The sequence below is a fragment of the Staurois parvus genome, unplaced genomic scaffold (assembly GCF_062004578.1).
Source record: "Staurois parvus isolate SC_StPar_1 unplaced genomic scaffold, SC_StPar_1.0 ptg000243l, whole genome shotgun sequence".
Taxonomy (NCBI): Eukaryota; Metazoa; Chordata; class Amphibia; order Anura; family Ranidae; genus Staurois; species Staurois parvus.
In genome coordinates, this window is record NW_028318039.1 from 3,610,380 (window position 1) to 3,630,338 (window position 19,959).

At 39.3% G+C, this 19,959-nt stretch overlaps 1 protein-coding gene across 18 annotated transcripts in view; it reads right to left on the reverse strand.

The window, feature by feature from the left end:
• The window catches only part of MYCBP2 (MYC binding protein 2), a 304,426-nt gene that overhangs the window by 89,955 nt on the left and 194,512 nt on the right, over positions 1-19,959 (reverse strand). For 13 of the 18 annotated variants that reach the window (XM_089680411.1, XM_089680398.1, XM_089680410.1 and 10 more), the window contains 7 exons: positions 17,859-18,071; positions 16,883-16,938; positions 12,371-12,486; positions 9,915-10,012; positions 8,621-8,737; positions 7,614-7,754; positions 2,773-2,847 (listed from right to left, as the gene is read on the reverse strand). In XM_089680411.1, the coding sequence (XP_089536537.1) occupies positions 2,773-2,847; positions 7,614-7,754; positions 8,621-8,737; positions 9,915-10,012; positions 12,371-12,486; positions 16,883-16,938; positions 17,859-18,071 (816 nt within the window). The remainder of the gene's footprint in view (positions 1-2,772; positions 2,848-7,613; positions 7,755-8,620; positions 8,738-9,914; positions 10,013-12,370; positions 12,487-16,882; positions 16,939-17,858; positions 18,072-19,959) is intronic. The other 5 variants (XM_089680407.1, XM_089680402.1, XM_089680412.1 and 2 more) reach the window with 2 other exon arrangements.

The window sequence follows — 19,959 nt, forward strand, 5'->3', positions numbered from 1 at the left end:
TACAAGGCTATTCACAACAGCCCTGTACCATGTGACAAGCTGTGACCAATAACAGCTCACACAGTATTTCTCAATGGCTGCAAGAATGCAGCCAGAGAGAAGGAGAGATTATTGCTTTTACAGCCTTTATGGGTGTAAAAGCAATCGGTGTTTTTTTGTTTTTTTCTCTCTTTTTTTATTACACTATCACACCCACAAGTACTGCTGGGGTGATAGTATGTAAAAAAAAAAAAAAAAAATTAAAATTATTTATATACAGTGGGAATCGAAAGTTTGGGCACCCCAGCTAAAAATTTGTATTAATGTGCATAAAGAAGCCAAGGAAAGATGGAAAAATCTCCAAAAGGCATCAAATTACAGATTAGACATTCTTATAATATGTCAACAAAAGTTAGATTTTATTTCCATCATTTACACTTTCAAAATAACAGAAAACAAAAAAATGGCATCTGTAAAAATTTGGGCACCCTGCAGAGTTAATATCTTGTACTGCCCCCTTTGGCAAGTATCACAGCTTGTAAACGCTTTTTGTAGCCAGCCAAGAGTCTTTCAATTCTTGTTTGAGGTATCTTTGCCCATTCTTCCTTACAAAAGTCTTCCAGTTCTTTGAGATTTCTAGGCTGTCTGTCACGCACTGCTCTTTTAAGGTCTATCCATAGATTTCAATTATGTTGAGGTCAGGAGATTGTGAAGGCCATGGCAAAACCTTCAGTTTACGCCTCTTGATGTAATCCCCCGTAGATTTCAAGGTGTGTTTAGGATCATTATCCATTTGTAGAAGCCATCCTCTCTTTAACTTCAGCTTTTTCACAGATGGCATCAAGTTACCATCCAAAATTTGCTGAAATTTTATTGAATCCATTTTTCCTTCTACTCGTGAGATGTTCCCTGTGCCACTGGCTGCAACACAACCCCAAAGCATGATTGATCCAACCCCATGCTTAACAGTTGGACAGAGGTTCTTTTCATTAAATTCTGTGCCCCTTCTTCTCCAAACGTACCTTTGCTCATTCCGGCCAAAAAGTTCAATTTTAAACTCATCGGTCCACAGAACTTGTTTCCAAAATTCATCAGGCTTGTCTATATGTTCATTTGCAAAGTTCAAACGATGATTTTTGTGGTGAGGACGTAGAAGTGGTTTTCTTCTGATGACTCTTCCATGAAGACCATATTTGTACAAGTATCTCTTTATAGTGGAATAGTGTACCACAACTGCAGTGTCTGCCAGATCTTTCTGGAGGGATCGTGCAGTCAAACGTGGGTTTTGAATTGTTTTTCTCACAATCCTGCGAGCTGTTGTGTCTGATATTTTTCTCGGTCTTCCAGATCTTGCTTTAACTTCCACTGTTCCTGATGACTACCATTTCTTAATTACATTCCGAACAGAGGATATTGACATCTGAAAATGCTTTGCTATCTTCTTATAGCCTTCTCCAGCTTTGTGAGCGTCAATTATTTTCGGTTTCAGTTTTCTAGACAACTGCTTAGAAGAACCCATGGTGCTGATTGTTGGGGCAAGGTCAGATGAGTCTGGGCATTTAAAACCTTTGAGCTTGACATCACCTGGTCTTCCCAGACGATGATTGAGAACAATCCATGACACTGGCAGGTCTCAGCTTTGCAAAGGGGGCAGTGCATGCTATAAATTCTGCAGGGTGCCCAAACTTTTGCAGACGCCATTTTTTTGTTTTCTGTTATTTTGAAAGCGTAAATGATGGAAATAAAATCTAAGTTTTGTTGACATATTATAAGAATGTCTAATCTGTAATTTGATGCCTTTTGGAGATTTTTTCATCTTTCCTTGGCTTCTTTATGCACATTAATACAAATTTTTAGCTGGGGTGTCCAAACTTTCGATCCCCACTGTGTGTGTGTGTATATATATATATATATATATATATATATATATATACACATACATACATACATACATATATATATACACACACACATACATACATATACATACATACATACATACACATATAAATATATATATATATACACATACACACACACACACACATATATATTTTTTTTTATTTTACATACAGTCACCCCAGCAGTACTTGTGGGTGTGATGGTGTTTTTTTTTTATATATATATATATATATATATATATATATATATATATAGCTTTACAAATTATAATTTTTGGTTATAAACTAATTTGGTTTTTTGTTTTTTTTTTTTACTAAAAGATAACGGAATAAATTTTGGCCAAGATTTATGATAAAAATATTTATTTGCAAAATTTTATAAGAAAAACTTTTCAAAATTTTTGGACATTTTCATTTATATAGCAAAAAATAAAAATCCCAGTGGTGAATAAATACCACGAAAATAAAGCTTTATCTGTCTCAAAAAATGCTAAAAAATTCATATGGGTACAGTGTTGCATGACCGTGCAATTGTCATTCAAAGTGTGATAGCGCTGAAAGCTGAAAATTGGCCTGGACAGGAAGGGGTAAAAGTGTCCGGACATGAAGTGGTTAAGAACAAGCTGTGTCCCTCAAGAGGATGATAGAGACAAGGATTTAATTTTTCAAATTACACATAGTTAAGCAAATCACTGTACAAAAACAAATCATGCTTTGTTTCACACCTACTACCTTTAGGTTTCCAACAAGTTTATCTGCTTACCTGTTAAGTTTCTTTCTATGCACTATGCCAGAAAACAGATTCAGAAAAGACTTGTGTTGTGAGATCAGGACGAATATGGCACAGGACAGGAAAGAAAAGACTGATGAAGGCTGGTACAGCACAACTCACCTGAGGGAGAGAACCTTTAGCAGTCCAAGATAAAAAGTCCAAGTCCCTGGCTCCTTGGCTAGCATAAAAGATATTCTGAGCAACAGAGTTTGAGAGAAAAATAGCAGAGAAAATGCGGTAGAGTGGCAAAGTGCATAAAATACCATTAATACAGGAAAAAGCACAGCAAGTCTTACACTGCCTAAAATATATTTTCCAATACTTTGAAAATAACAACCTTAAATTAACAGCAACACATGTAGAAATCCGGCTCTAAATACCCAAAACTTGGCCTGGATGTAGTGTGTCATGCCATTTACCAGAAAACCATAGAACACAAGGCTCAAAAAAAATTGTAAAATAAAGATGTCAGGTGTAAATGGTAAAGGTTTACAACAAAATTCATATAGCAGGTCATAGATCATCTTTCAATCAATAGAGCATATTTAAAAGTACATCTGTCATGAGAGAAGCATGCAAGTTGCAGTTACAGACTTTTCCTCCTGATAGTGCAAGTTGCTAAGTTATTTTAATACTTCAATTTGAATTTTTTTCTGACCGTCAATGAGGAATTCTAACTTTTCAGAATTTTAACTTTTTCTGGGTTTAGAATGCAATAGATATTAATGAAGCCAGAGACAGTCAGACTTTTAGCATTTTCAGGAGGGCACCAGCAATGGCAATGAAATCTGAGTTTCTCATTCTCAACATAATCCATTGGTGAGAAACAATGCATTTTAATTGCCTGTGAAGTTCACCTCTGTATAGATATGCAGCACAATCCATGCAAACTGGGGCAATGTGAGCCATTAGCCCTTTTATAAGAGTACTCTCATATGACAGTGTATAATGCAAAAACCACAAAAATCCTAAAGGTCCCCATAACTGCTCAAGCACAGTTCTTGGTCTTGGAAAATGCCCCATTGTTCTTCAGGGCCAATGTAGAGGTAAAGCAATACATGAATATACAACTTTGGAACAAATCTGGAATTTGACCATCATGCAATGCAGCTCCCAGGATGCTTGGATACCCTTATTACACTTCTTTATACTAGATCATTATATGGTTTTGCTGTACTATAAAATCTTCCGATTCAAAAATAAAAAACAAATGTTACAAGATAAAAAACAAGTATATGCAAGAACCTACAGAGTCAAATAGGTTTAAAGTCCATCAGCGTAGTGTGGATGGATGTTTTACAGCTGCATAAAATGTGACAAGTGTCTATAGTGATGGGCAGGAATGGTCTTTCTGCCTAAATTATATAGAAGCCAGAAAAATTATCACTGGCTATTACCAAGAAAGCGTTCAAACCAATCTTCTTCCAACCCAAAAGTAGCAACTCCAGTCTGCCAACCTCAAGATTTAATTGCTGTGTGTTAACAGGTAAAGTCAAATAAATCCAATACCACACAAAATTTTCAGCTCATAATTTGAAGTAAAGCTGATCTAGGAGAAAAAAAAAAAAACATTTCTTCCTTCTAAAAGTAGCCCAAGCATCAGCTATTTTAAAGTGCTTTGACCTAAATCCATTGACAAACGGAGAGTGTATGGATAAATCACACAGCTTACACAGACTGTATAGCCAAAAAATTGTGGATACCTAATCATCCTAAGTTTAAAAGGCTTGCAGGAAAAATCAGGAAATGCTTTCCAAAAGATTTTGGAGTTTGTCATTGTGAATTTGTGCCCATTCACCCAAAATAGTATTTGTGGGGTTAGATTTTGGAGAAGACCCCATCTGCATTCGAAACCTCTCAAAGGTGTTCAATAGGGTTGAGATCAGGGTTCTTTTCAGACCACTCAAGTTTCTTAAAAAAAAAAATTAATCAAATAATGTCTTTATGGACCTGGTTTTCTGCACAAGGGTACATAAAAGAGTCTTCCCTAAACTGTAGGCCAAAGGTTGAAAGCGCAGAGCTGTTTAAAATGTCATTGTATGCTGTAGCATAACAGTATTTCTGAATCACCGGAACTCTAATTTGGAGGGGTGTCCACAAAGCTTTAGCCACAGGATGCATATACTCAAATAAGTGGTAGGCCGATTAGAGATGGTTAGTGGTCATCATAAAATCACGATTCCTAAGCATCAGCACAGCACTCCAGAATCTGCCAAATATAGCAAAGAGTATAACTAAATCTAGCAGAAATTTTTCATATCTGTGTTGGGTAGGTCGTGGTTTACACATACTTTACTTAAATGGAAACAATGTTTTGGCCTCATTCTCACAAGTGCTGAGGCCTATACTGCATGCGGCGTTTGATTAAACACTTGGAGCCACCTGGAAGTGCATGCAGGCAGCCCCTACAAGTAACTGGAAATGCAGAAATTGTACAGACATAGGAGCACATCCAAGTCTGACAGGTATGAAGGAGGTGTGCTCGTCCCCAGAATGAACACTGTCTGCATTTTGTGGCTGGGCATCTACCCCTGCATGCTTGACAAACTCAGATGTTCGGCTGTGTGTACAGCCTCGGTCTCCATTCACTTATATGGGCTGCCTGCATGTAGCTCCGAATTTGTAAACAAATACCTCACTCATGCTGTATAAGCCTCAGCATCAGTGTAAATGATGCCTTAGGCCTCGATCACACAGGCGTACTATATCATAAGGCCATGTGAGGGCTATGTTTGTCAGAGGATGCACAGGTGTTCCGCGTACCTCCTTGCAGGCTGCACCATTTTTATCAATTGGGAAGCAGCAGTTGCAGACACAGTCACTTCTCCCAATCTGACATCTGTGTGGGTGCATGGACCTGAACACAGACAGTGTGCATTAAGGGCCATGCACCCGCATAGCTGTCAAACTGAGAGCAGCAGCTATTACTATGCAGCCACTGTATTTGAACCAAATGAATGGGACTGCCTGCATGGGGATGCACTGAACACTTGCATTCCAGTGTGGGAAACACTGTCCTCAAACGGGTACATGCTATCCTTAAAAGAAAAGTATGTTTTTTTGTTTTTTAAATCATACTTACATAGGTGAATGCAGCATCATTCCAAAACTGCGTCTGTCCCCCACCGTCTCTAACCCTAGGTTCACACCCAAGCATTTTCTGCAGCATTTTGCAGAAAAGCAGTACAGTCCATTTAACATGATTTCCTATGGAACATGGTCACACCTGTGCGTTTTCACCCACTGCGGTTTTTAGAAAGGGCCAGGGGCTTTTTTGAACACAAAAAGTTGCTATTTTGGTTCTATAGACTTCAATGGAAACGCTGCAGAAAAGCATGTATTGCGATATTGCTACGTTTTGTTTTAAATCTGCCTAGCAACAAGAATAAAAAAAAAATGAAAAAAAAAAACAAAACCTCAAAATGCATCAAAAACACAAGTGCAAACACACAACACAATGCAGCAAGGGATCAAATGCAACCTGCATAGGTGTGAACTGAGCCTTAGTGAGAGAAATGAGCAAACACCGCTGATCGCACAGTTCTCCCTGCCATTCTGAGTGGTGACTGTCATTCACCATTGTCTGCACTGCTGACTTTAAGCCAGCTGTCAGCTGAAAATGGGTCATGCGTGCAGAACGAACTGCACTACTGTGATCCACAGAAGTAAATCCAAACAAGATTTGGCTGTACTTAAAGTACAATTTACCCGATTTAGGCTTATAAAGTTAAAAAAAAAAATAGATAAATCTTGCACTGCCATATGAAGGGAGAGGGATTCACAGGGATGAGTTACTCTTCTTTCCTTTCAGTGAAAACTATATTTTAAATTTAGCAAATTTTTTAAAAAACATTTAGGTTTTTAAATGTTAGACAATCTGTCTCTGATCTGAATTCCCTGCGCATGCCATAAATCCATACAAGCAAATGTAAGTACAAGGTGGTACTCATGTAAACGGCAAAAGGTTTCTGCATTGACATTTGCATTTACCAACGCATGCATATATGGCGCATGTCCCCCTCCAGCTTGCCACTTTGGAGCCTCTAAGTGTCCATGCACATGAGGCCCAAGTCACTGCTCTAATGTATTTGATCCCAAAAGAGAAGTATGGGGGAAAAAAAAAAAAAAAAAAAACAGCTATACATGCCTAGATGGTTGAAGGACCGATCCCACCTGCAGCTGTCCCCCACCTCCTCTACACTGAGAACTGAATGATCAAAGACTACTAATAGCTCACTTCTCAGTCTTCACTGAGCAGAGAGACTGATCGACTGTTCTGCCCCTCTAGCACTCACTGGAATGCAGGGCTGTGGAAGGGGCTGGCTCAGGATCTCTGTGGCATGCTGAGAGGCTGAATCAGCTGCCGGTCTTGGCATCTGAGTGGATCCCAATTTTTCAAAGTTGGGATCTTTCCAGGGCATAAATGCTGTCGGCTGAAAACAGGCCACAGGAGAGCAGAATAAAGAAATAGGGCCAAAAAAAGCTTTGGCCCTGCATCTTTTTTGATCTATTGTAAAACAGGCCTCTACCAACAAAGGAGCTAAGATGACCCAGGAAAGTGTGAAAAGGAGAGGAGTTTTCCATTTGGGTTATGTTGGCCGGAATTCCACTCTAACAGCTTTTAGTAAAGAGGTATAGATATAAAGAGATTACTTTTCAGCACAGAGAAATATGAATGGTCACTTCCACTAAGTCAGTGGTGGTATAGTGGCGATAGTCACCAATAAAACCGCTGCTGAAAGCTTGTTTTTTCAATTCGTGTCTAATTGAAATACACTGTATAGAACTGCAGCCTAAAAATACTAAACCATAGACTCTGAATTAAAACAAAAAACCAAAACAAATGTATGTAACCAGAATTGTTTTCATCACATCAATCCAGACAAATTGACTGTAGACCTGCAATGTAAGGCATTTGTACCCATAGTTTTTTTTTGTGTTTTGTTTGCTTTTTTACTTACATCAACAGGAGCCAGCAGACTTTTGCCAAGATGCTGATTAAATGATAGGCACCAAGCTTCATTGTAACCATTCATGTTAGGAACATACTTCTTTATTGTCTCATCATTCAGTCTAAGCCACACACCATCATCATTGTGGATCTAGATGGGAAACAAGCAACAATAGCGAGCCATGCTCTCCTGTAACACATTCACTGCCAGCACGGCCTACCTACATGGCGATTTCTTAGAGACACTGGTAGGTGTGAGGCTATAACAGGCAATACTGGTGACAGATGTGAAGGTTGTGGATTGTGAAAAGGTGTAGGAAAAGGACTGCTCAGGTGATTAAACAAAAGCAGAGGATGGCAAAAAGCAAGCAGAACTAGTAGCGTATCACCAATGGATAAAGAAGAAAATGTATACACGCTAAGAAATAAAGGGACAAGAAATCTGCATCATCTGTAAAATAAAATATTGTGATTTAAGAGAAAAATGTTATGCTTTGCAAGTAATCTGTATATTTTTTGTTAAAGGTTAGCTGAATATTTCTTTCCATAATCTAATCAGACAGTAACATTTCAGGCTCTAACTAATATTCCAAGGGTGAATGGAAATTATAAACTTTCATCATTGTTGGTCTTATTTAAAAACAGAGTAAAGAGCAATGCTTTGTAATTTTAACTGATTGAATTGAAGTTAGGTGGCTGTAAACAGACTTGCGTTCATAGGCAGGAATGGAGGATCTGATCAGGAACGCCTGAAAAACTGACATGCGGACCTGATTGGACCCTTCGTGTGAAAGGAGCCTATTTAATGCTGAATACAGTTTTGGTGATAGGAGTTACAGCACTGCTCTTTGCCATGTTAAATAAAGGCCTTTGCACTGTCACTAAAACATAAGAGTAAAAGATATGGTATTATATATAAGCTAGCTATGCACATTACAAAAAAAAAAGAAAAAAGAAAAAAAAGATATATTATCAGTGTAGGTAGACTGTTAACCATATTGTCTATGGAGTTATTACCTCATCAACAAAAGCGATGGTTCCATTGACCTTGACTATGCCTATCTGCTCACTCTGAAGGGAAGGGTGGCTACGAATACGAAGCCCTGCACTGTCCTTGGCCACAAATTTGCGAACCTACAAAGTAAAGGTAGACAGAAGGGAAAGAAAACCTAAGCGAAAGAGCACAACCCAAACAATAGAAGTTTGCAATGGTCGAGACTCCACACATTTGGTGATAAACTTAAGTTACAGGTTGTTGCTAGTTTCCCAGAATAAAAATGATGGTTCTTTAATGGGGTAGGGGGGGTGGACACACACACAGATTTCAACTCCAATAGGTAGCACATAAAAGTGACACACATTACTTTGTATAATTGATAAGGTTTCCTCTTCATTATAAATCAAGAAAACAAGAAAACAAGACAACTCAGAAATTTACCACATTTCAAGAGAGAAACAGATTTGTTTTCTTAAATTCAAAGTTGAGCACACATTGCATAGTTGTTAATCTTGATAAATCCTGTATAAACTTGTGACCCGTGGGTCTCCCTTTTCCTGTTGGTGGATTTCTGATGGAACAAAGGCTTACACCCCACTGACTTATGGGATCTGGAACCTCCCCAACATGGCTCCACATCACTCACACACCTCTCCTTCCCCCACAAACCCTTTTTAGTTAAACGGTTTCACAACACATAGAATATAGAACACAAAAAATAAAAAACCTGACTCTGGGTCTATCGAATGCTATCAATATTATTTACCACCATCAATGACCCAAGTCTATTGAATGATAAACAATTACTAAGTACACCAAGAAATCATCAATGTACATGATGGACCACCTCAGTCTAACAAAATGATAAAAAAAAAAAAAAGTAAAAAAATTCAGGTATACAAATGTCAAGTAGAAAAACAGCTTTCATTTTCAGTCCATCATCCCTGCATTTTAATGCAAAGAAGTAGAGACATTCAACCCACTGCTAATGATCACAACTGCCATTTTCTTAAGGGGTTAAAAGAATAAAAAGACCTTAATTTGCAAAACTTTTTTTTTTTTTTTTTTTTTTTTTAATTCACATACTTCAGCAAATAAGTCTTTGAATAAAGTGGAAGCTGCTGCTAGAGCTCTAGTCTTTTCATGTTAACAAGCCAAGAGGTTTCCTTTTGCTCTTTTTGCCACAAAGCACAAGTGTGAGAATTTTTGCCCTGGGGAGGGCATCTAAGTAAACAGTAAATGTTATGTGTTATGCAACTTTTTGAGATTCCAAAATGCCCTACAATTTAAAAATAAATGCAAATCTATACAAACCTTATTCGGCTGTGGTTCTGCTTTTGGTTTTACCAATTGAGTTCCAGGAGGAATCATGCCTTTGGGTGGGTCCTTTACTTTAACTTCCAACCCAGCATCTACAATAAAACAAAATTTTACAAAGATGCAGTGAAGACAACGTGTAGCAGCCAAAATATGTATTAAAATAAGGCCTGGCATGTGCGATATGTACTTTATTGCTGTTCTGCAACTTTCTTTGGTTAAACAGGAAGGGGAATACAGGAATATAGGTAGTATCTTGGTCCTTATAAAAATAAGTGTTTAATTAGCACTTTGGCATGGGAGTAGTGAAAAGTATAGCGTTCCTTAAGAATAAATCTGAAGGATATTCTTTAAATGTTGGAAAACACAGTCCTTTTAAAAATGTAGACACATGATTTACTATGCCAGTGTAGTCTGGTATTTTTCTTTGCATATACCAACAGTTTCAATACCTAATACCCAAGACCCGTTAAGTGAAGCACCACCTGCACACCAGGGGGTCTGTTTATTAAAAAATTACACAGTAATCTAAAGAACATTTATTTTGTCTAGTTCACACAGAAAAATTCTATGTGCAGATTCTTTGGACAAATTGCTATACATATTTTTTTTTTCCCATATACTGTAAAACACCCATGTGAGTACATTCTATAAATGGTGCAACCAAAGAAATGAATTACAATGAAAGAAAATGAATCAGAAAATTCACTCCAAAAATGACTGACTCAGTGTTGGGACACTGTAAATTTTAGTATTAACAGTTTTACTTTACCAAGTCCTTGTAAATCCTATGTAAAATTAACTTTAAAGCTAAGCTCCAAGCAAACTGCTAACTACACAAATTAAATACACATAAAAGTCTTAAGATTTAGGCTAGAATCACATTTTTGCTGGAATGGGTGTAAATCGCACACATTCCTGGCAGTAATACACACTGCTTTAATGAAAACATGCATGAGTGCCTTAACTCTTAAGGCTCCCCCATACACAGAAAAACAGTGTTTTTTCACACATGGAAATGCATGGTGCCAAAGACCCATGCATGTTCCAAGACACAAACACATTGTGTCAGAACCTTTTTTCTGCAGGAATACACAGGCACACCAGCCAGTTCAGATGAATGGGCTGTTGTACCCATGCAAACAGAATCGCAAAAATGTGAACCTAGATGTACACAATCCTGCCACATAGCACAGACCTGTCTTGCAGGGTAGAAGACAGTTGTGGTGGTTAGGCAACCCTTAATGGTCTTGTTCCACCTCTAGCAGTGAAAAAAAAAAAACAAATGCAGCAAACTGATGAGCTCATCTGTCATTTTGCTTTCTTCCCATGAGAATGTTACTAGTTAGACACCCAAGCACTATTAACTGGCTCCTTGTGCTTTTCCCTCCCTCAGTTTGAGCTCTAGCTGTAAAAGTATTACGAGAGATCAACACCAAGTCAAAAAATTAATTGAACATGCAGCTGCATTTATTACCATATTTTACGTCTGCCAGCTTTAAGGCAAACCTGACATGACAAAGCAGGGGCAAACACTTCAATACTCAATGTTGAGAGCAGGTTGAGAGCAGGACAGCTAGCAATTGCAGAAAGATGTCAGCAATGCCAGCCTCCATGCTTTTGTCATGTGGTCCTTCTTGGTATATTAAATCCCCATCCTAATTTCTAATTATCACTGTTTTACAGCAGGAATCCAGTAACAAAAAGCTAACTTACCCCAAAGCTAGCATTACCAACTTTTGCTCTTTTAAGGTCTAAGAGAATCTCCATAAAAGATACATAAGGAAAAAACAAAACAAGTGAACCAAAATCCTTGGCTCCCAGCCAATTAAGAGAATTTAAGTGAGGCTAGGTGCATCAAAAGAAATAAAGATGCAATAGGGTATAAAATCTCACCTCATTGCACGCAAGGAAAACTGAGGAGTTCCACTTTAGTTATTAAAACAGTAATTTACCAAGTACCTGTCCATTAATATCAGGCAAGGAAACATACAGTGCCCTAAAGTCACACAAACTTAATTAAAATTCTTTAAAAAAAAAAAAAATTTGTATGTAGTCCAGCAATTCTTAGTTTATCTTCCTAAATTAAAAAAAAAACAAAAAAAAAACAAAAAACACAAATTTAAAAATGTTGACATCCGATCACTCAACCCTTTTGGGGGTTTACCTCCCCTGATGCCCCTTTGAAATTACTCTCTGAACTTCACAGTGAACCGCCTGCTCTCCCCATACAAGCTCTCTTGATTTTATTAGATCCTCTAAATTGATCCCCACTTGCACAAAATATTTACCCCATTCCCTTTGAAAAATACAATGTGTTTCTACCATTATTTATCACAATGAATATTGTCTGCATATTCACTTCTACTAGTTTGTGGCTACCATTCTGCTATGTGCAGCTCAAAAACACACACACAAAAAAAACAAAAAAAAATAAAAATTATAATATGTACCAATTTCTATTCCATCTATAGTAACATGTATGGTGTAAAGGCCAACTGCTCCAGGGGTCCAGTTTGCACAGTAGGTGCCATCATTGTTGACTCTTATCAACATGTTCTCACTTGGCCTGTAAAGTAAAAATATGAAAATTTAATAAATGTCTTTTTGGTATGTTTAGTTACACCAGCAAGTCAGATAAACCCTAATCATTCAGTCAGATATACCCCTCTACTTCAAGAGCTGGACTTTAAAAGCCATGCTATTAAAAAGCCACTGACTGAAGGAGGATGGTACATGGGGCCTTGTGACAGCAAAGGCCAGCCTTTATGGGAGAAGCTAGGGGTCATCTCCTAGGTTTTTAAATACACAATATTTCCTAAAGTATCGGGACGCCTGCCTTTCCACACACATGAACTTTAATGGCATCCCAGTATTAGTCTGTAGGGTTAAATATTGAGTTGGCCCGCCCTTTGCAGCTATAACAGCTTCAATTTTTCTGGGAAGGCTGTCCACAAGGTTTAGGAGTGTGTCTATGGGAATGTTTATACTGAAAAAAAGAAGAATTGGCGCTGGGAGGGAACTACATATATAGATCCTAATAGAAATGTGAGCATGTAAGCTAAAAGACAAACAATACAGATGATAAATGTAACATATAGGGCATAAAAGTCCATAAGTCCAAGGGTCTTAAGTAGGGTATTACAGGCGAAGGCAGTGCGAAGCATTACTCTGCAGAAGATAAAACCGAACAGAAGGGGGCACCAATCTGAGTGTAGAGGGTTAATGATTTATTGGTAACAAAGTATGAAAGCTACTCACAAACGTAAGGAGTTTAAAAGTAATCCTCTGGTGAGCCGTCAGCCAGCCAGCGATGCGGGTATGGTTCCCTGTCATTCAGGATGGACGGGGATGGAGCCATCAGCTGTCAGTAGTGCAGGAAGTTTGAATTCGGAGCGGTTAACCAGCGTGGACCGCAAGGGAGTCCAGACCCGGCGGGCGACCAATGGCAGAGCAAGAAGTCAGGTGACATGTTTCGAAGTGCTTGCTTCTTCTTCAGACCTGATCGGCTGTAAGGGATTCGAGTTCTTACAGGGAGAAGACCAGGCAGGGCGGGCTGATTTGACTGAAGAACAGCTCAGAGTGGAAGAAAGGATCTGCAGCATGAATCTCCATCATATTCCCAATTTCAGCCCCTTATAGGACAACATATATCCACTTCCATTGTATGATTTCATATAATTTTATGGTACCACAGTATGACCATACTCCAATGAGGGACCACGATGCTGACCATTTATTTCTATATATTTAACCATTTATTATTACTCATATTATTTGGTCCACGCAATATCATACCATTGGGTCCCTCTAGTATAATGTCCCATAGCCATATTACCTCTATGATCCATATTTAATAATCCATCAACACCTTCTTATATTATTTTTTTAAATATCTTTTAATTACTATTATTTTTTATATTTCCTTCCTATTCTTATCCCTTTTTTAAACCATATTATTTGGGTTGCTCCTCCAGTTTTATTATCTATCATTTTTATTACACAAGACTATTGTAGATATTTTTTTTATTATGTGATGCCCTGCTAATACATGGCGGCGCTTCGATCCCATCCTCCAATTCATGCTGCAGATCCCGTCTTCCACTCTGAGTTGTTCTTCAGTCAAATCAGCCCACCCGGTCCAGTCTTCTCCCTGTAAGAACTCGAGTCCCCTACAGCCAATCAGGTCTGAAGACCAAGCAAGCGCTTCGAAACACGTCACCTGACTTCTCGCTCTGCCATCGGTCGCCCGCCGGGTCTGGACTTCCTTGCGGTCCACGCAGGTCAACGGCGCCAAATTCAAACTTCCTGCACCGCTGACGGCTCCATCCCCATCCATCCTGAATGACAAGGAACCATACCCACATCGCTGGCTGGCGGCTCACCAGAGGATTACTTTTAAATGCCTTTTAAACTCCTTACATTTGTGAGTAGTTTTTATACTTTGTTACCAATAAATCATTAACCCTCTACACTCAGATTGGCACCCCCTTCTGTTCGGTTCTATGAGAACGTTTGACCATTCTTCCAGAAAGAGCATTTGTGAGGTCAGACACTGATGCCAGATGAAAAGGCTTAGCTTGCACTTTCCGCTCTAATTTATCCTGAGGGTGTTCTCTCAGGTTGAGGTCAGGACTATGCAGGCCAGTCAAGTGCCTCCACCCCAAACTTGCTCATTCATGTCTTTATGGACCTTGCTTTGTGCACTTGTGTGTAGTCATGTTGGAATAAAAAGGGGCTATCCCCAACTACTCCCACAAAGTTGGGAGCAGGAAATTGTACAAAATGTCTTGGTATGCTGACGCCTTAAGAGTTCCCTTAACTGGAACCAATCGGCAAAGCCCAACCCCTGAACAACAACCCCACTCCCTAATCCCCCCTCCAAACTTTACAAGTGGCAAAATGCAGTCAGGCAAGTACCGTTCTCCTGGCAACTGCCAAACCCAGAAGCTCCCATCGGATTGCCAGGCAGAAGCATGATTCATCACTCCAGAGAACACGTCTCCACTGCTCTAGAGTCCAGTGGTGGCGTGCTTTACACCACAGCATTTGATTCTTTGCATTGCACTTGGTGATGTAAGGCTTGGATACAGCTGCTCAGCCATGGAAACCCATTTGATGAAGAGCTCTATTCACTGTTGTGCTAATCTGAAGGCCACACTGGGCACTTCAGCATGCGCTGACACCGCTCTGTCATTTTGCTCTATCAGTTGCTGTTCCCAGTTACTTCCACTTTGTTATAATACCACTAACACTTGACCGTGGAATATTTAGTAGCAGGGAAATTTCACGGATGGACTTATTGCACAGGTGGCAAATTATCGCGGTACTACACTTGAATTCACTGAGCTCCTGAGAGCGACCCATTCTTTCACAAATGTTTGCAGCAGCAGTCTGCATGGCTAGGTGCTTGATTTTAAACACCGCTGGCTATGGAGGTGTATGTAACACCTGAATCCAGTGATTTGGAGGGGTGTTCCAATACTTTTGACAATATAGTGTATATCTTCATACCAGAATCTTTTGGCCCAGGATGTTCACGCATTTGGAGTCCCCTATTTCTGACAAAAGAGATTGGAGATGTTGGGATGGTGGGACAATTGCCCTTGGTGCAGACAAAGGCTGAGGAAATATGCATTCCAATTGGCCAATCTCAAGATGGGAACAGCAGATTGCTGGGCAGTGCCTTTCCCATTCAGGAGACTAATACTTACATCCTTCAAGGCTCCCCAACTCCTGGGTTCCTCCCTGATGTTCGATATGGGCCAGTGCTATGGCATTGTCTGATTGCAACCTAATGGGTGTTCCTCGAAAAGGGGAGTCCAGTGGTGCAGAGCCAATCGTATTTCTCTGAGCTCCAAGATCTTGAGGAGCATGGCTTCCTTCAATGATCAGGTTTCTTGAACCGTGAGCAACTTAAACGCTCCTCCCCAGCTTGTCAGGCTGGCATGTGTTGCTATCATCTTCCAAGAAGGTGGGAGAAAGGACTTTCCCATTTCAAATGCTGGACTGGTAATCAAACAGTACCAAGCTAGGGAGTTCCTTGCTTGTCTGGAAAGAAGCATGTGAAAGTTTAGAGAAGGAGACTGTCTAAGGTCAATAGGAAGTTGGAGGGCCCTTTAGTGGAACAGCTTCAAATAACTGTGCAACCTAGGACTCTCGTGGAGAATCTCAGAGAAGGGTGCCTTTTTGATCAGAAAGTCTGAGAACAAGACTTTAAAGAAGGTTGTTTGGTTGAAGAAAAAACCCATGGCTTCGGCTGTGTCTACGATGAGGCCCTTTGCCTTGTACTAAAAAAGCAGGAGGGGTGGGTTGGGGGTAACAGTGCAACTTGTGGTGTGATGTAACACCTGGTAAATCACCCGAGACTAAGTGTTTTAAACTTTCAAAATTGACAGTAAAAATTCCACCATTTAGAGCTTAAAGTGGTTGTAAAGGCCCAAGGTTTTTTACCTTCATGCATTCTTTGCATGAAGGTACAAACCTTCTCTGTGCAGCAATGTGGACTACAAACACCTCCTTGGCGAAAAGAGAGGGATGTGTTATGTAGTCCTAACATTAACTCCCTGTCTTAAGGTGACAACAGTATTGAGCAGTGTTGTCACCCAAGGACAGGGAAAAAGGCAGGATTACCAGGTGAAAATAGGAAAAGAAATTCCTGCAGCCACTGAACCTAGGGACTAGTAAATTGCGATACTATCAAAATTATGTTCTTGGGTTTAGATATGTTTTAATATCCACCTTGTATTATAAGTCTTTCACACATCAGACAAGTTTAATTTGATCATACTGGATTGTCATGTGGATTTGTAAGCATTCTAAGTTTATAATTCAGCATGTGATCCTGTCTGTTAAACAGCAGAAATCTTTGCTGCTACTGAAATTAAATTACATGCACACATAAATGACCACAACAGTTAAAAGGAAAAGAATCCCTTCACTACAATAAAACTCCATAAACATACCGTTTAGGCATAGGTGAGGCAAAACGGAGTTCTTCAAATGAGTAGTTTTCATATGCCTACAAATGAAAATAAGCAGGAACATTTGTTACTTCAAATGTCTTATGTGTACTGAACATGTCTAGAGAATACAAAATGGCATTTAGGATAAAATTCCTTAAAAAGGATATCTATAGTCACAGCATTTTAGAATACCACAATTGTAATAGCAAGACAAACCATTATTTTTGACAATCCAAAAGCTTTCTTGAAAAATCTGTCAAGTTGTGAGTGCTGCCTGGCAGCTGGCCATCTCTTTAAACAACTTTGTGGATTTCCTGCACGTTTGGCAGCTTTTTCTCTGCTTACTCCTTTGGTTTATTTTTGTTTTATAAGATCTATATATCTCATGGTACCTTGCTGACTGCAAGCAATGATTCCTGTACTGTTCTCTGCCTCCTAGAACCATTTCTCTCAGTTCAGCAGGTAGGCTCTGAAATGTGGACAAACCAGTGTGTATTCACAGGGCACAGTGAACATGTGGCACAGAAAGGAAATGTGTGGGATTTTTCACTAAGTTTGCAAACTTCAGTTATTTGTAGTATACTCCTGTTAATATGAATGATCTTGAACTCCAATGCAAAATGAAATATCAGATTTAACATTTTGACCACACAATTAAAGGTCTGTACACAATTACAACTAGAAAGCAACAATCACAGATGGGGAAAAAAAAAAACAGCTGAGAAACACCTGTGTTTAGGAATCAGGTGGCCAGCAATGCCTTTACTGCTTGTGAAAACCAACATGTGGTAGTGCATACACCTTGCCTGTGCCACCAAAAGTTCTGATCTGTCACAAGGTACACAGCCTCCTTAAGTATGGAGTACATTCCAGTCTAATCAATCAATTTAGAAATTTACCTTTACAAAATAGATGGGTTTTTTTTTTTTTATGGGAACACTATGCATATAAAGAAAGGCACACAAAAGTTGCTCACCTTCATCATGGTAATGGCAATGTAACGGGCTTCTTTTACAATCATTGGTTCATAGGAAGCATCAAGTTTAGGTGAAGGAAGGCCACCAAAGGTCATATCAGAGCCTAAAGATGCAGATGTTGATGGACTGCCTGGGATACGAGGAAGTTTTTTCACCTGCTCTTGTTGAAGAGAGGTCTTTTTTTGAGAAACAGGAACTGCTTTCACCTCCACCTGAAATTAAGTCCGGGAAAAAGAAAAAAAATAGTATTTTTGTACTGAATGTAAAACATTTTCTTTGGAGTGCAATGGGGAACAGAGGAGGTCATTAACGATCAGGTTATACTGCTGCCAACAGGAGGATTGAACACAGACAACTGTAAACCAGCACAGGATAATTCAGAAAGAGTTGGGGAACTGCACCCGATGTCAGATGACCAAGAGAAAGGTTGCTAAACCGGAGAGGAACATCTTAGCATGGAACACTGGTTAGACCAGAAAAGTAAAGCGTGCCAACCTTATTTAACCAAAAAAGGGTGTAATGAACTATGGCTTCTGACAAGAAAAGACTGGCAAATTGACACATGGTCAATACAAAGGGAAAACCCCACCTCACAACCACTGGAACTGAACAGAGAACTGTAAGAATGTCCAGGAAAAGGAAGATCAAAAAACAGTTTAATATGATCAAGGCTTTAAGCCTCAACTTGCCTGATTCCAAAGGATCCAGGAGATGAAAAACTCCATGTCTAGAAGAACTATGGACACAGACCTACACTTCGATCAAATGAAGACTAACAGGGGAAACCCTGTACATGATGCACATCAGATAATCAACTCTAGAAGTGTACAGGTGGCTCACACAGCTCCCCAGGGAACCAAAGCATGATCCAACAAAGTCAGTCTGATAAAAAGACAAGATACATGGAAAAACCCATACAAAAAAGGAAGTCAGGGAAAGGCAGGTAGACCTCTTCTCTTAAGATGTGAACAACCTGATAAAAAAAAAAAAAAAAAAAAAAAACAAAAAAAAAAAGTCAGAGGGCACCCTTTAGCAAGGGCTTACCCACTAGCACAAATCCCTAAGGTAAAGGCTTGCTGAAAAACTGAAGACCTGAAGCTGCTCACGACTTTAGAGATCCCATGACGTATCAGGATCTGTGGAACACTCCAAAGCTCTATCTGGACAGGAAAGTACATTTGGTGTGAGGTGAACCAAAGCAAAGAAAATCACCAGAAAGGTCCATCTCTCAAGTCTGCAAAGCAAACAAGGAAGACGGATGTAGACCAGGAAGTGCAGATCACATGCAGTCCTAGGACCTTTCACTATACAAGTGCAAACAAACAAAAATTATGTGAATATGCATAAAAGTAACAAACTTCTCCACACTGAGATCCAATCCAATTCAACCAATATTAGCGATATCACAATGTAGTGCTATTGTCCATTCCATTCACACTCAAAAGAACTCTAAAATTGTTCTGAATATTGTCCATGCAAAGAAATTTGTACTACTGTTCAAACACATGTGTTATTCTCATTCATCGCGCCATCACTCACATTCTAGAATAGACCTAAACCAATATACATTAGCTAGGTCGCAATAAGCCTGTGTCCATAGGTTTGATTCCTTGCACTCTTCTGCTTACTCGAAATACTCCAGGCTGCATCTCTACAATGCTCAAGAAATAAAACAGAGTGGCACATAGAGTAAAACGGACATTAAAAAATGTATATTAAAAAAAAAACAAAAAAAACAAAAAACAAAAAACACACACTAATGGGATTCTCCGATCATACACATAGACCACTAAATATATATTTGGTCAGCACCATACATCTAATCCATCTGCAGATAACAAAGCAAACATGCAGGTCTACATGTGGGCACCTCTTGGTAGTGTGCCATCAGTCTCCGCTCCAATGAGTTGCATCACTCATACTTCATCAGGGGCTCTTGACTCAAGTCAATGTAGCCTGCAACAGAGCAGAGACTGATGAACCGCTAACTGCAAGAGATCCCCGCATGTAAACCCACATAACTGCGTCACTTGCCGCAGCAAGATCTATTGTTCCTGCTCGATTATAGAGGTAATTCAACACTATGATGAAGTCCACTGG